This window comes from Oryctolagus cuniculus, chromosome 10, assembly GCF_051225735.1.
Source record: "Oryctolagus cuniculus isolate XC-2025 breed Fujian yellow rabbit chromosome 10, ASM5122573v1, whole genome shotgun sequence".
Taxonomy (NCBI): Eukaryota; Metazoa; Chordata; class Mammalia; order Lagomorpha; family Leporidae; genus Oryctolagus; species Oryctolagus cuniculus.
In genome coordinates this window covers 45,521,165-45,537,529 of record NC_142876.1, presented here as the reverse complement: position 1 = coordinate 45,537,529, position 16,365 = coordinate 45,521,165, and the positions used below count along the sequence as shown (strand labels likewise).

Sequence of the window (16,365 nt, the reverse complement as noted above, 5' to 3'; positions counted from 1 at the left end):
TTTTTTTTTTGACAGGCAGAGTTAGACAGTGTGAGAGAGAGAAAGACAGAGAGAAAGGTCTTCCTTTTTCCGTTGGTTCACTCCTCAAGTGGCCACTACAGCTGGTGTGTTGCAGCTGGCATGCTGCGCCAATCCAAAGCCAGGAGCCAGGCGGTTCCTCCTGGTCTCCCAAGTGGGTGCAGGGCCCAAGCACTTGGGCCATTCTCCACTGCACTCTCGGGCCATAGCAGAGAGCTGGACTGGAAGAGGAGCAACTGGGACAGAATCCGGCACCCCAACTGGGACTAGAACCCGGGGTGCTGGTGCCGCAGTCAGAGGATTAGCCTAGTGAGTGCGGTGTTGGCCAAACAGACATTTTTTTAAAAGAGGAAATCCAAATGGCCAACAGACACATGCTCAGGGTCACTAGCCATCAGGGAAATGCCCATCAAAACCACAATGAGATTTCACTCTCCCCTGTTAGAATGGTTTTCATACAGAAATTGACAAACAATAAATGCTGGCTAGGATGTGGGGGAAAAGGTACCCTACTGTTGGTGGGAATGTAAACCAGTAAAGCCACTATGGAAGATAGTATGGAGATACCTCGGAAATCTGAATATAGACCTATCATATGACCCAGCCATCCTTCTCCTCGGAATTTACCCAACGGAAATGAATTCAGCATATGAAAGAGTTATCTGTATCCCCATGTTTATTGCAGCTCAATTCACAATAGCTAAGATATGGAATCAACCCAAGCGTCCATCAGCTGAAGAATGGATAAAGAAATTATGGAATACATACACCATGGAATACTAAACAGCAGTAAAAAAATGAAATCCTGTCATTTGCAACAAAATGGATGAAACTAGATAACATCATACTTAATGAAACAAGCCAGTCTCAAAAGGACAAATATCATATGTTCTCCCTGATCTGTGATAACTAATAGAGCCCCTAAAAGGTAATCTATAGAAGTGAAATTAACACTTCAAGATGCAATGACTTTGAACAGCCTTTGTCTCGACTGTTGAGGAAGTTTTTTTTCTCCCCATACAATTTGTGGAACTCTTTACTTAGTATAGAGTTAACAGTATGTGAATACTATTAGTAAAGTTAATTGAAAATAGATCTTAGTAAAAAATAAGACTGTGAATAGGAGAGGGAAGAGGAAGAGGGGTGGGAGTGTGGGTATGGTGGGAATAATCACTATATTCCTAACATTGTATTTACAAAAATAAATAAATAAAGCTATACATTCAAAAGAAAAAAAAAAGTCTTACGGCTTCAGATTTGGGAGGCACTGGAGGTGGAGGTAGGGCAATATCTGAAGACTTCACTGCGGCTCCCAGAGTCCCAGGGACAGGAAGAGGAGAGGTTGCACATTTGGACCGGCCGGAGCCTCGAAACTGCTCACATCTGCTCTTCTCACTCAGGGAGCGGGTGAGAGGCTGCTGGCTGGGCTTGCCTTCCTCCAGCCACAGCTCTTCGTAAGGAAGTTCTGACTTGCCTGGGACGCCCGTTGAGTCTTCGTTAGCTTCTGGGAAAAGGTAGTCGCTCCCACTATCACCAGAGTCCTGATAGGGCAGGATGTCATGAGGAAAGGGGGCCCACTCTCCCCCCAGGTCCCTGCAGCCGTGGAGGTTGACCTCGCTGTTGCCATGGAGATTGTTGCCATACACACAGACGGAAAGCCGGTGGAAGGACTGGGTGAGCTCATCGCGGGCATAGCTAAGGGAATTGGGCACATGGTTGTGGCCAGAGCACCGGCCCTTCTTGGGGCTCTTGCAGTCCTCATTCCAGTCCGTTTTCACATCACGGACAGCCCGTGAATACTCGTCGATGTCAAACTGCTCTTGGCAGATACCCAGCCAGTGATGGATCAGGGTTTCGGGCCACACCTCCCCCTTCACCATGTGTTCTGGGAGGCTGAACTTGGGAACGGTCAAGTGTAAAGGGAAGTGCATGGGGAGGATCTTGTTGTTCCGTAGCACACAGCAAACCACCACCGTCTTGGTCTGGATATTCACAAACTTGTAGCGGTGCCCCTCGCGGATGAAGTGGAGGTCGTAGGGGTTCCTGGGCGGAGGGCTTGGCACAGTCACGTTCACGGGAAGCCTGGTTTTCTCCACGATGTTCCGGATGGTGTGCTCGCCCTCCTGCATCTGAAGCTCCAGAGGACTTCGGGTGCTGAATCTGCCTTTGCACTGGAAGGGGAGGCTGATGCTTTCGTTGGTCCGGTGGTTCATGCAAATGAGGCACGGCATTTTGCCTTTTCCCAGCTTGCTGATGGAGTTGAGCTTCCCAATCTTTTTGAAGATTGTGTTGAGTCGTGACTTTTCCTTGAAAGTCTTTGCATAAAGGATTTCTGCCTGCCCCATGAGAGTGAGCTCATCCCCAGTACACAGGGTGATGTTGTAAACTTCGGTGTCCTCATTGCATTCACCGGAAGCAACCTACAACAGGAGAAATCAAATTTTAGGCTCGTTTCCATTGGTCAACTCACACAAGAAGTGAAGAACTTCCTATCAAGACAGACACATACACCTATGGGGGAGAATGCTGCTCTGGGTTTTAGTAATAAATTCAGACACTTCCATTCTTTTATAATATGTATGTGGTTAGACATTCTTTTATAATATGTATGTGTATTAGACTTTTAAAAACACCCTTATCTGCCTTTCACATGCACAGCAGTCTATCATATGGATAATTATTTTGGGACATTAAGATTATGTCTTTTTCACTCTGGAAAACAAACAAACAAACAAAAAAATCTAAATGGAAGATCTCTGTGAGTGAGATCCCAGTGGAATGAACAGGTCTTCAAAGAAGGATGTACCTTTCTCTGAAGGGAGGAGAGAACTTCCACTGTGACTATGACCTTGTCTAAATAAGATAAGAGTCGGAGAACTCAAAAGGTTTCCATAGCCTTGGAAACTCATGACTGGAGCATAGGGAGATTACTGATGCCATAAACAGGAGTGTCAGTTTGTAAAGTCAACAACAGGAGTCACTGTGCACTTACTCCTCATGTAGGATCTCTGTCCTTAATGTGCTGTACATTGAGATTTAATGCTATAACGAGTACTCAAACAGTATTTTTCACTTTGTGTTTCTATGGGGGTGCAAACTGTTGAAATCTTTACTTAATGTATACTAAACTGATCTTCTGTATATATAGAAAATTGAAAATGAATCGTGGTATGAATGGATGAATGGAAGGGGAGAGAGAGCGGGAAAGGGGAGGGTTGCGGGTGGGAGAGAAGTCATGGAAGGGTGAAGCCAATGTAGTCCATAAGCTGTACTTTGGAAATCTAAATTCATTAAATAAAAGTTAAAAAAAAGATTATGTCTTTTTAGTTATGAATACTGCATTTACAAACACCAATGTAGAAAATATTTATTATTTAAAATTTTTACTGATTTTTAAAAAATTATTTACTTGAAAGGCAGAATGAGAGAGAGAGAGAGGGAGTAATCATCCAGCTGTTGTTTCACTGCTCAAACACCTGCAATGGTTAGCGCTGGGCCAAGCTGAAGTCAGGAGCCAAGAACTCTATCCAGACTTTCTTGGTAGAACCCAAGTGTTTGGGCCAACATTTGCTGCCTCCCAGGCACATTACAGGAATCTGGATTGGAAGCAGTGGTAGGACTTGATCCCAGGCACTCTGATGTGGGATGTGGGTGTCATGGGCGGAGGCTTTACTCACGGTGCCACATGCCCACCTCCTAATTTTGCACTTTTTATAATTTTCCTAAACTTTGAAAAGTTGTACTTGACACAAAGGATTTTAAAAATGTTTTATTTCTTCCTTTTCTTTTTATTATATAAATTATTCATATTCATTAGAAGAATTAGACAATGTAAATATAAAAATGAAAAAAATCTATACTGTCTTATCACTAAACTGTTAACAATATTATATAAAAACAAATGAAATGAGATCTACTCATCCAGCTCAGTTACATAAATACATACATACAAAATTATGCTACTGAGTATCATCTACTCATTCCCCCCTGTGAATATATCTCATCAATTGTAACACTGATTGAATGTATTCTAATGAATAGATATGGCTTAATTTATGTTGACCAGTTCCTTTGTTAGATGGGTTTTTTGAATGTTAAGCAATTATGAATAATACTGCAGTGTATTTCTTTTTAAAAATATTTATTTATTTATTTGAAAGTCAGAGTTACACAGAGAGAGAAGGAGAGGCAGAGAGAGAGAGAGAGAGAGATCTTCCATCCACCCAATTGGCTGCAGTGGATGGAGCTGCATCGATCTGAAGCCAGGAGCCAGGAATTTTTTCTGGGTCTCCCATGTGGGTGCAGGGGCCCAAGCACTTGGGCCATCTTCTCCTGCTTTTCCAGGCCATAGCAGAGAGCTGGATTGGAAGTACAGCAGCCAGGACTCAAACTGGTGACTATAAGGGATGCTGACACTGCAGGCTGTGGCTTTATCCACTACACCACAGCGTCAGCCTCGGCAATGCATTTCTTGATAGTTCAATTATTTCCTTGGGATAATGTACCACAAGTAGAAGTGCATGAACAAAAGCTGTGGCTGTGCATCCACTTGAAAGGTTGATTATGGACTGACCATTGTAGCTCATCAATGTCACATTTATCTATATTTCTACTACTTCATGAAAGTATGTCTCCTCATATGTATGCTAAGTTCATTTCGTGCTTACCGATGTGAAAGGTAAATCATGCATCCTGAATTTATTCATTCATGTTTTATTTTAAGTATCTTCCGTTATTGAGTATAATGATTTTCTGGGGTATTTATTTATCTGGTTATTTAGATATCTTCTTATTGATTACTTTTTTACGTACCTGGAATGTCACCTTGTTGCTTAAATTTAAATGTTACAGTTTCTTTAAATCCTAAACATTTTCTTTCAATGTAATCAGCATTTTCAACACTCTCCTTTGTGATTTTGTTCTTGGGTGGTAGGCTTCTAGTTGAGAAGATACAGATGAGGAGTTTTGAACTGGGGGTGATTTTAACCTCCACTTCTAATCATGAAGACTTTGGCAGTGTCTGAAGACGTTTTTGATCACCGTGAGACTGGGTGAGCTGCTACATGCATCCACTGCGTATGGAATATTGTTAATGCATTACAATGCAAAGGACAGCTCCCCAAAGGTTCAATAGTGCTGAGGCTGAGAAATGCTGGTATAATTGCCAAGTTCCTTCTAGTCCTTTGATGGCTCCACTTATAATTATTTAACTTTTTTAACTGACTTTTCTTTTGTGGATTATTTAAACAATTAACTGTATGTCCAATATATTTCCCAAATAATCATACCTTTCCTCACTAATTTTCAATTTTAGTATATAGTAAGTCTATAAAACACACACTCAAATGTATAAATATTTTTAAATTTATTTTGGGGACATTTATCCTAGTGAGCTACTTTTCCTTCATAACCACTTAAATTTCTACATCTTTATCCCACATTTTTAGATCCAATAACAAAAAACCTCCTTGTGGTTATTCTGACTCAAAAAATTTTTGGGTGACAAGAAACAAGAGAAGCAAAGTCAAAAGGCAAATGACAGGCTGACAGAAAATACTTGCAACAAATGTTACAGATAGAGAGCTGATACCCCTAATGAATTAGCAGCTTTTAAGTAGTGAAGACCAAAAATGCTGGAGAAAAAATAGGCGAAAAACATTAAAAACCAATTCATTAAAAAAAAAAAAAACACAATGCCTTTTAAACCTATGAAAAGATGTTCAACTTTACTCATAATGAGAGAAACTCAAATTAAAATTACGCTAAGCAGCTTCTTGCAACACCAACATCCTGTATCAAAGTGCTGGATTGAGTCTTAGCTGCTCCACTTCCAATCCAACTCCCTGCTAGTGAGCCTGGGAAAGCACTGGAAGATGGCTCAAGTACTTGGATCCCTGGCACTCATGTGGGAGACCAGAATGGAGTTCCTGACTCCTGGTTTCATCTTGGCTGAGCTATGGCTGTTGCAGCCATTTGGGAGTAAACCAGTGAATGGAAGATGTTTTTCGTGCTCCCTTCCTCCCTCCCTGTCATTGTTTCTTTCAAATAAATAATTCTTAAAAAAATACTACACTGAATTTCCATTTGTCACCTGCCACACTGATAAAAAGTCAAAGGCTTGACAAAGCACTCAGTGGACGAGGCTATGGGGTAACAGGCACTCTGATCCAGAGCTGGAGAGAATGCAAGATGATACAAGCCCTGTGGTGGGGATCTGGGCACCATCAAATCAAAACAGTGCATGTACTTAAACCTCCATTCAGCCATCCTCTGTTTAAGAATTTACCCTGAAGACATTCCTCCAATGTATGAAAGTTTTGTGGACAATGTTACTTATTGCAGCATTACTGGTATTAGTAAAATATTAGAAACATAGATGCTTAAACCTAGGAGGCTGACTGAATAAATTATGGTACACTTACACAGGAACATATGCAAAAAAGAATTAGGATGTTGAATCTTAAAAATTCATAAGAAGTGACTCTCTGGGTATACAGTCATACATTTTTAATTTTGATGTACTGATTTTATATTATATATTTTCAAATATTAAAATAATTTTACAGGCTTGAAATAATTTTTACATGATCATGGTATACTTATGACAATATTGCAAAACAGTCTTATAGTATTTATCATTTATGTATCTTAGACACATGATATTGATCTACAATTTTATTATGCCACCTTTATCAGGCTTTGATATTGGGCTAATGTTAAGCCTGAGAATGAAACTGTTCTTATATGTTAATGAAAAAGTGGGTAAAATGACAATATTCATACTGTTTACTGAGCAGTGATCTTCTTGCTGGCACTGGTGTTGCAGGTTAAGTCTCCGCCTGCAACGCTGGTATCACATATGGGCACTGGTTCACGTGTCCTGGCTGCTCCATTTCTGATCCTGCTCTCTGCTAATGGCAAGGGAAAAGCAGAAGTACCCTACTCACATGTGGGAGACATGGAAGAAGCTCCTGGCTTTAGCCTGGCCCGGCCCAAGCTGTTGCTTCCATCTGGGGTGTGAACCAGTGGATGGAAGATTGATCTTTGTCTATCTCTCCCTAACTCTTGTAAATAAATAAATCTTCATTTTTAAAAGAAAATTGGATAGAATAACTTTTTAAAAGTGATTACTTATTTATTTGAAAGTCAGAATTACATAGAGAGAGGGAGAGACAGAGAGCTCGTCTATTGGCTGGTTCATTCCCCAGATGGTGGCAATACCCCAGGCAGGGCCAGGCCAAAGCCAGGAGCTTCTTCCACATCTTCCATGGAAGATAGGCCACCTGCTGCTTTTCCCAGGTACATTAGCAGGGATCTGGATCAGAAGTGGAGCAGCTAAGACATGAACTGGAGCCCATGTGGGATGCTGGCATTGCAGGTGGTGGCTTTACCTGCTATGCTACAATGCTGGCCTCAGAATAATGTTTACAAATTATTTCTTACCTTCTGTTCTAGGTCATCTCTGAACTCTTTTAATCTTTGGAAGAAGCAATTTGTCAATCAGCATTAGCACTACAAAAAACAAATGTCTCTGTTGTTGCCATAGAGAAGTGAATGTCTGTGTGGGAGCGTAAAGGACGTAAATGACAGCACAACATTGCTTTGTTTTGGCAACTCACACTGCCAGTGATTAAAGTCCGTTTTAGGTGAGTCAGATAAGTGTGATTATTACTATTTTTTAACAATACTTAACAATGTTTAATTTCAGACTCAGTATTCACTGGCTCAATGCTAGGCTTCTAAATATTGGAGTAAGCCTAGGAATTTAAATAAGTAAATTTTAATATTTTAGTTGAAATAATTTTAGATTTGCAAAAAAATAATTTTAGATTTGATAGAGTTCCTGTAGGTTCCACACTCAGCTTTCCGTGAACAAACTTACAGTGACCAAGGCACATTTAACACACTGGTACAATAACGGTAAGCAAGGTTTATTTGGGTTTTATCGTTTCCCCTCCCCCCCCACCCCATGAATGTATTTTTTCTATTCTAGGACCAAAACAGGATACCACACTGCATGTAATCCTCTCTGTGAGTTTCTTGGTCTTGTTTTTCATAAACTCGACAGTTTTGAGGAATACAGATTAGGGCTTTTTGTTTCGAAAGCTGATAACTCATTTGTAAATGACAGCATTTGGCACACAGGAGAGGCAGCTTCCTTCTCCTCGAGGACTTGCAGCGCCAAGGTTTCAGTTACTTCACTCTCTTGACTTGGGTGACTTTGGTCACTAAGAATTATTTGCCAGTATTTTAAACTTTTTTCTTTTTCCTAAAGCTTCTGTTTCAAGATGGCATTTAGTTAAAGTAGGGCCTCCTTATTTGTGGGAAATATGTTCCAACCCCCATCCCCCCCAGTGGATTCCTGAAACCATATATGGTACTGAAACCTATTTATACAATATTTTCCCTAAACATATGATAAAGTTTAATTTATAAATTAGGCACTGTGAGAAGTTAACAACAAAAACTAATAATGAGGTACAATGTTTATATTACAATATACTGTAATAAGAGTCATGTGAAGTACTTGTCTATTTCTGAAAATTTCCATTTAGGATTTTCAGATTGGGATTGACACTGGGTAAGTGAAACAGTGAATAAGGTGGGCAGCGACTGTGGAACAGAGGTCAGTAAATCATTGCCTGTTGTCTAATTCTGGCCCACTATCTGAACTGTAAATAAAGTTTTATTAGGACACTGCCATACATCCATACATTTACTTGTCAAGAGTCTGTGGCTGTTTCCATCCTACAATGGTAGTACTGAGTAGCTGAAAAAGCGACTGTTTAACCCCAAATTCTAAAATATTTACTCTCTGTCCTCTTACAGAAAAACTGCCAATCCCAGGTATAGGTGAGTGGAAGGAATCATGGCCTTTGGAATTTGACTAGCACAAAACCAGTACCTGGTACAACACCATTAACTAAATGCAAGCTTGGTCTGAATCCTGCTCTTAGTGTTATGGGACCTCTAAGTGCTGTACTTTTTTGAGCTGCAGGCGGCTGCTATAAAATGGAAACAGCATGTCTATTTTGCCGACCAAGAGAACACACTGTTCTTGCATGGTACGCTCTCTGAATGGAGGTCACTACTACTAATACTTTTATTAACAATAAAACTTACTGTAATTCTGTCATATTACCTTTCATACTCTATATTTTTAAAGATTTATTTAATTATTTGAAAGGCAGAATTAGAGAAGGAGAGGGAGAGAGAGAGAGAAACAGAGTGAAGAGAGAGAATCTGTTATCTGCTGAGTCACTCCCCAAATGACTACAATGGCCAGGCCTGGCCAGGCTGAATCCAGGAGTCCAGAATTCATCCATGTCTCCCAAATGCATGCAGGGGCCCACAGACTTTGGCCATCTTCTGCTGCTTTCCCAGGTGCATTAGCAGGGAGCTGGTTCGGAAGTGGAGCAGCTGGGACTCAACTGGTGACCATATGGGATGCTGGCATTGCACGCAGTTGCTTAACATGCAGGCCCCATCTTTCTATATTTTTACATTTATTTCTAAGTTTTCTTCCACTACTGTCTTGAAGCACAAACCTCAACTTGTAAGCATTATCCTTGTCTCTGTACTGAGGACTTGCTCAAATTTTTATTGAATATGGTCTCCTAGAATAAAACTTCATGTCAGAATACAGCCTGAAATATCATTAGTTATAGCTCAAAAGGAAGTGAACATATGGACATGATTCAAAATGTATCACTTTAGAATAGTCTGCAAAACTCAGTTGCAGTGCTGTACTTCCTTTTTATTGGAACTTTGTAAAAAACTTGGCAGTTCACCCATTTGGATAAGGATGGAGACAGGGATGTTGAGAGAAAAGATGCTCGTGAGATTTGAGAAATACACATACACACACACACACACACACACACACACATGTTCTCTGATAGAGCAAACTATTTCCAGCAAAAATACAGGGAGCCAACAGAGCTTCGAAAATGTGAAGGAATAACAAAGCATGTGTTTCTATCTCTTGAAATTGATACAATACTTCCCCTACTTTATGAAGATGTACCTTCTAGAATGAAGAAATTATAGGTCTGTGAAGGACTGCACATAAAATGAACTGGAAAAGTCTGCCAGCTTTGCAGACGTGAATCAGACAGTGCATGTACAAATGAAACAAATCCAACTTACCCTTATTAAATGTCACTATCTGGCACAGTCAATGGATTTGCCAGCTTGTGTGTGCATGTGTATGTGTGTACTTCTTAGTAACTTACTCTTACTCCTATACAAAAAAAATGTGTAACATATGTGAGTACTAATCCATGCTTCCAACTCTGATGTCATCATTAACACTGGCTATTAGCCCTGCATAAATTAGGAGACTCACATAGCGACTGGTTTTGTGGTTGCTGTCAGTGACAGATGAAGAATCCCATAAATGAATGCTCTTCCTTTGGCAGTTGAGCTGGTCTCTTTAGGTTTCTACAGATGAGATTTATTTGCATAATTTCCTTCCTCTTTTATTATTTTTTTAATAGTAAAAGAAACAATGCATTCTGTCTAAGTGCTTCGGTATGTGTGCCTGGTTAACATTTCCAGTTTCAATGTTTCCTGAGAGGAAGTAATTCAAAGTGTGTTATCTAAACAACACTAATAGGTCTAATCCAGGAAGCTATGAGGGCTTTGCTGTTCATAATACCACTCACAGTTAATGCTGCATGGTCAAGAAACATTTTAAAACATGGATGCTTAAAATATGCACATATCCTGATGGTTCTCACAAGCAAAACGTGTAATAGAGCTAAAAATTCCAACTCTTAAGTTAACATCAGGATTGACTTGATATGTAGGTTAAACAGATAATGTTTGAATAATATCATATAATGTCTCCCCAAGTTCAATTTTTAATAACTCTTTTCTTTGGGAAAATGGCAGAAAATGACAAAGAAAGCACCATTAAGGGTTAAGATTGAATGTCAATCCTGACTGTTTTTTGTTTTTGTTTTTTCCCCCCTCAAACAGGAAATAGGGCAAAGATGACAATTCCAACGGCAGTGATTTACTCTGTGACGGCACAGCAGAGAGCTTGCCAATGGGTAGTTTTTCAGAGGAGGTTTCAAAACCTCAGATGATAAAAAAAGCACTGAGCTGTCTTTGAACACTAAAATAATTAACCCCACAATTGTATTCAATGTCTCATCCTGAACTTGAAAATAAATGACATCTGACTCATCCTAAGGAAAATATGCAGTCTTTAAAAACCAGAAAATAAAAAGAAAAATGGGCTACATCTTTCTCATTCAATCTTTACTCTGAAAACTTCTCTTTACATTGGACAAAATTTAGGTTGCACGGTAGCCGATCATTTCTGACCTTTGTGGAACACAGCCAGGAATGAGGCTGCGAACTAGAAGGATTCTGGGCAGCCAGAAAGAGGGGAGGCTGCTGCTGTTAGGACCTCCAGGAAAAGCCCATGAGGACCTTAACTGCTGTACTTACTCCTGTATAACCAAAGCTCTGTCAGGTGTGGTTACCAATTTCCAGCTCATGGCAGAACAGAAGTAGAAGTTAGAAATTATAATTAGAAATACGGACGCTGAAGGCAGGTATTCTACCAGACACAAGAGACAGCAAACATATACATAAAAAAAACTTAAATGAGGCCCCAAGACACCAAGTTCTCAGGGTTTAAGGTGCTTGCTGTAGAAGGCAAAGTTCACACTTGTCTAAGAGGTGCTGAGAGTTTCAGTGAATTACAGAGCAGGAGATGAAGGTTAGTTTAAATTTTGTTCAAGTATTCTCTTTAAGATGGCAGGAAAATGCAATACATTTCATGAAATGGAGAGGAAATTGCAGTCATTTTGAACAGAGTTTTGTTAAAATCTGCAGCCACCCCTACAGCTGGCGAGCTAGAATCACTTATGCTCCAAAGTCTTGGACATCTCAGAGACATGATTCCTATTTTGAAAAATCTCAGAGAAAAACCGCCTCCCAGACATTATTCTGAACTCAGAAAACACAAGGAGGAGACTCCTTTTCTGAGTTACCGAGAAAGAGAAACTGGGAGTGGTATTTCAGACTAGGGATGATTGTTTCAAGTGAAGTGTTGTACTCTGAAAACACAACAATACAAAGAAACCACAGAGAATACTAATGTTTCAGCACTACTACTTTGTATTATTTTACAGGACAATCATAGGATGCATAATGTATACAGAACTAATTCTAAACAAACTTTTTTTTTTTTTTGCATTTTAAAAGACAAATGTGAGGAGAAAGACGACACAGCATAAATACTCATGACAAGAGTAGAATCTCAAGCTGCCCAAAGCTCTCCATTAATGTATTTTCAAGGTCCTGTTTATAGTCTGTCCTGGTAAAATGAATAAAGAAAGATGATACATGTTTAATTTGCTAACTATGCTATCTATGGAAATAAGACACAGTCTAACGGGCTGGCAGGGGAGGAAGGTCTTTATTTCCACAGCGCTTTTTCAGATGGCAACTTTCAAAAGGGTAACTAAGATGTTAGGATAAAAGGCACACAGATTGCCTCACATCTATGACGTGGGGGAAAAATCTGGATGATTTTCAGTGACTTGGAAACCTTGGAAGAAATTCAAAGTTCAGTGTCAAGTTGCACTGATCATGTTAAGCATTTTAGCCACCTCCGTGTATCTTTTATACTGCTTCAAGCCACAAAGCAAGAACCAAAGTCTAGTCCTGCTTCTGTATTAATACTGGCCAACACCTTAAAAATTCTAGGTTAATATTTTACATCGATGTGTATGAAGGAGTTCATTTTGACCTGTGATATTTAACTGATTAGAAACAATGCTGATGCTGATAGAGAAAATATCAAGGTAATGTGTAGAATTTTATTTTCAAATACTGGCGTCATACTCTGGTATGAGTAAGATCTACAAAGCTGCATGGTTTTTGCATTCATAAAAGCTGCAAATTCTGTGTCAGACCATAAGTGTTTCAAAAGCACAAAAAAATGGGTCATGGATATGTATTATACAACATATAGTAACTATTGAACATGCTTAGTTTTTTTTTTTTTTTAAAGAAATGAGTTACCTATACAAGCTACAGTGTCTGAAAGTATATTCTGACCACAATCTTGAGTCTCATTTCAAATCCACAAATAGAATGTGGTGGACTCCAGAAGGTGGCTGCATGGAAGTAGGAGACCTGATTTTTGCATGAGGCTTTGCTGCTAAGTCATTATGTGGTAAACACAGCCACCTCTTATTTTTCATATGTGTTGAAAGAACAGGACTAGGGGATGTCCAGATCTAAAATGCAATATTTATAAAAACTCAAAATGTGCAAATTTCTAGTCATATGGGTTACTTACAGCATTTTATTTTATTCTTGGTTACATTTCTTAGCACGGATGCTCTCTAGATTAAATGATGCTATGTCTTAACAAATCCACTCTAAGTGGAAACTACTGTAAGTTACAAATGCATCTGAGGCACTTGACCTCTGAATATCCTGCTGTTCACTCTCCTGATCACAGGGCTGAATGGGAGCTGCACTTGCTACCACTGCCCAGCTTCACCAGACAGCACTGTACTGTATACTGCCAGCCTGGGAAAGATCTAAATTCAAAACTCATGGTACAGTTTTAATGTATCACACCATGGTCAAGTGAAAAAAATCCCAAGTCAAATCATTGTAACTCAGAGACTGTGTGTACAGAGAAGCTCAGGCCCATGTAAGTTCTTATGATTTTCTTTTTCCTATAAAAAAAGGGCACGCCTGGAGCTGCTATGGTGGTGCTATGGGTTAAGGTGTTGCCAGTGACACCAGTAACTCATATCAGCATGCTGGTTGGAGTCCCAGATTCTCTGCTTCTGATCCAGCTTCCTGCTAATGCTCCTGGGAAGGCAGGGGAAGATGGCTTAAGTACTTGGGTCCTGGCCACTCATATGGGAGAGAAGGATGGAGTTCCTGGCTCTGGACATCATCCTGGCCCTACCCTGGCTATTGCATCTGGGGAACCAGAGGTTATGGAAGACCTTTCTCTGCCTGCCTCCCTCTCTCTGTGTCTGTCATTATGACTTTCAAATAAACAATTTTTTTAAAGGCATCCCTAACATCCTTCTCCCTTCACGACAGCAGCTCTGCTGTGTTAGGCACTGACACCCCCACCCGTGGCAGGTGCCAAGCCCAGATTCAGCAGCTGATATGCAGGTGACAGGGCGGCCAGTTCAGATCCTTCCCTGGACCACAGGGTTTGGAAACGGTTCTTTAAGAGTCTCAGCCAGCAGAGGTGGTGCCCATCCTCCACCTCTCCCTGAAATCCCACACTCCGAGTGGGTTGCCTTCCCTGGCTGAGACAATGCAAACTTGTTATTTTGCCTTTGGGGAAATCTGCACTGGAACAGCTGAAAGCATGGACCTCACTAGCTGAAACCAAAATAGTAACATTATAGCATCCAGATTAGGGAATCTGGGCTCCCTCAGATTTGAGCGCAGTAATTTTCAATGTAGAAAGCTTTTGGTCTACAGCAGTGACGACAGGATACCTCAGACGCGACGCCAAATCAAAGGCTGCTCCTTCTCTCTCCCACTCAAACTGTCACTGTAAAGACAGAAATTAAATCCAAAGTGGATTTGTGACTCATTAGTTTGATGGCAGGGAAGGCATGTGTGGGAAAATTTCTCATTACTGGATGAGGTTTGAAAGGCTGGAAGATATTTAAAATAATTCACTAGGAAATAAGCCTCCCAAGACAGTATTTGAAGTGGAGTATTTTAAAACAATAACAAAAAAAGCTATTATACACTGAATTCTTAATATTAAGACACTGAGTGTAAAGTATTAAATAAAGAATAAGCCTAATAATCTGGTAGGAAAATGTTTACAAACTTAAAACAATTTAGTATGAATTTATGTTCTGAATGAGGAATTGGCTAATTTTTCTTACAGGGCTAAACGATAGTCAATTTAGGCTCTGTGGGTCATATAATCTGTTGCAACCACTCAACTGTGCTGCTGGCCTGAAAGCAGCCAGAGACACAACACAAACAAGTGGGCTTTGCTTTGTACCAGTAAAACTTTATTTACAAAAAACAGGCATACAGGCAACTGCAAAGGACTTGAGTGCCTTACTTAACTCTCACAACAAACCTATGGGCTGGGTTGAGTGGTATGGCCCCCCTTCTGTAGACAAAGACACCATGGATCCAAGGGGTCCTGTAACTTGTCCCTGGTCACAGTCACTGCCTGGAGCTGGGGTCTGAACTCAGTTTTGACTTTGGAGCCTGAGCCACTACACAGTCCAATTCACTAATTAGCACATGATGGCTTGTTTAAGGAAAAAAAAAAATCAATGACCTGGAAACTGTTGGTGTGGCTGTTTGTTACCAAAAAGTGGAGGGATGAGCCTTTTGTGAGATTGCCAACTCAGGAAATATGAATTTGCTGATTTTGGGAATAAACATGAGAATATAGTTGATTGATGAGAAAATAAAAAATAATTAAGACAGAAAAAGCTATTAGAAGTATATACAGGGGCCGGCGCTATGGTGTAGCAGGTAAAGCAGCCACCTGCAGTGCCGGTATCCCATATGGGTGCCGGTTTGAGTCCTGACTGCTCCTCTTTTGATCCAGCTCTCTGCTATGGCCTGGAGAAGCAGTACAAGATGGCCAAGTCCGTGGGCCCCTGCACCCGTGTAGGAAGACCTGGAGGAAGTGCCTGGCTCCTGGCTTCGGATCAGCACAGCTCCAGCCTTTGTGGCCAATTGGGGGAGTGAACCAGTGGATGGAAGACTGACCTCTCTCTGCCTCTTCTTCTCTCTCTGTGTGACTCTTGACTTTCAAATAAATAAATCTTTTTTTTTTTTAAAAAAAACATATATACAAATATGCAGGAAAACAAATAAACAACGAAAAATATTTCTTCTTGGCAATCCAAAGCTGAACAGTAAAAAAAAAAAAAAAAAAAAAAAAAAAGTGAAAAAGGTAGGTAGTAGCTATTAATCTTTTTTTTAAAATTTATTTTGTTTATTTGAAAAGGCAGAGTGACAGATGGAAGAGTTCTTCAATCTGCTGGTTCACTTCTCAAATGATCACAACAGTCAGGGCTGGCTCAGATGAGAAGCCAGGAGCCAGGAGTTTCATCTGGATCTCCCATGTGGGCAACACGGGCCCAGATATTTGGGTCATTTTCTGCTACTTTCCCAGGTGCGTTAGCAGGGAGATGGATTGGAAGTAGAGCAGCTGGAACTCAAGCTGGCACCCAGATGGGATGCTGGCACTAGCATTCACAGTTGGTGATTTAACCTGCTGCACCACAGTGTCAGCCCCCTGACTGCTTTTCTGTAAACATGGAATTCCTTTAGCTTTGCAGGGACTGGAGGAGATACACA

At 40.3% G+C, this 16,365-nt stretch overlaps 1 protein-coding gene across 3 annotated transcripts in view; it reads right to left on the bottom strand.

Annotated features, from left to right (window-relative positions):
- Positions 1–16,365, bottom strand: part of GAREM1 (GRB2 associated regulator of MAPK1 subtype 1) — a 246,699-nt gene that overhangs the window by 29,318 nt on the left and 201,016 nt on the right. For all 3 annotated transcript variants that reach the window (XM_008261187.5, XM_002713492.6, XM_089305202.1), the window contains exon 4: positions 1,266–2,438. In XM_008261187.5, the coding sequence (XP_008259409.1) occupies positions 1,266–2,438 (1,173 nt within the window). The remainder of the gene's footprint in view (positions 1–1,265; positions 2,439–16,365) is intronic.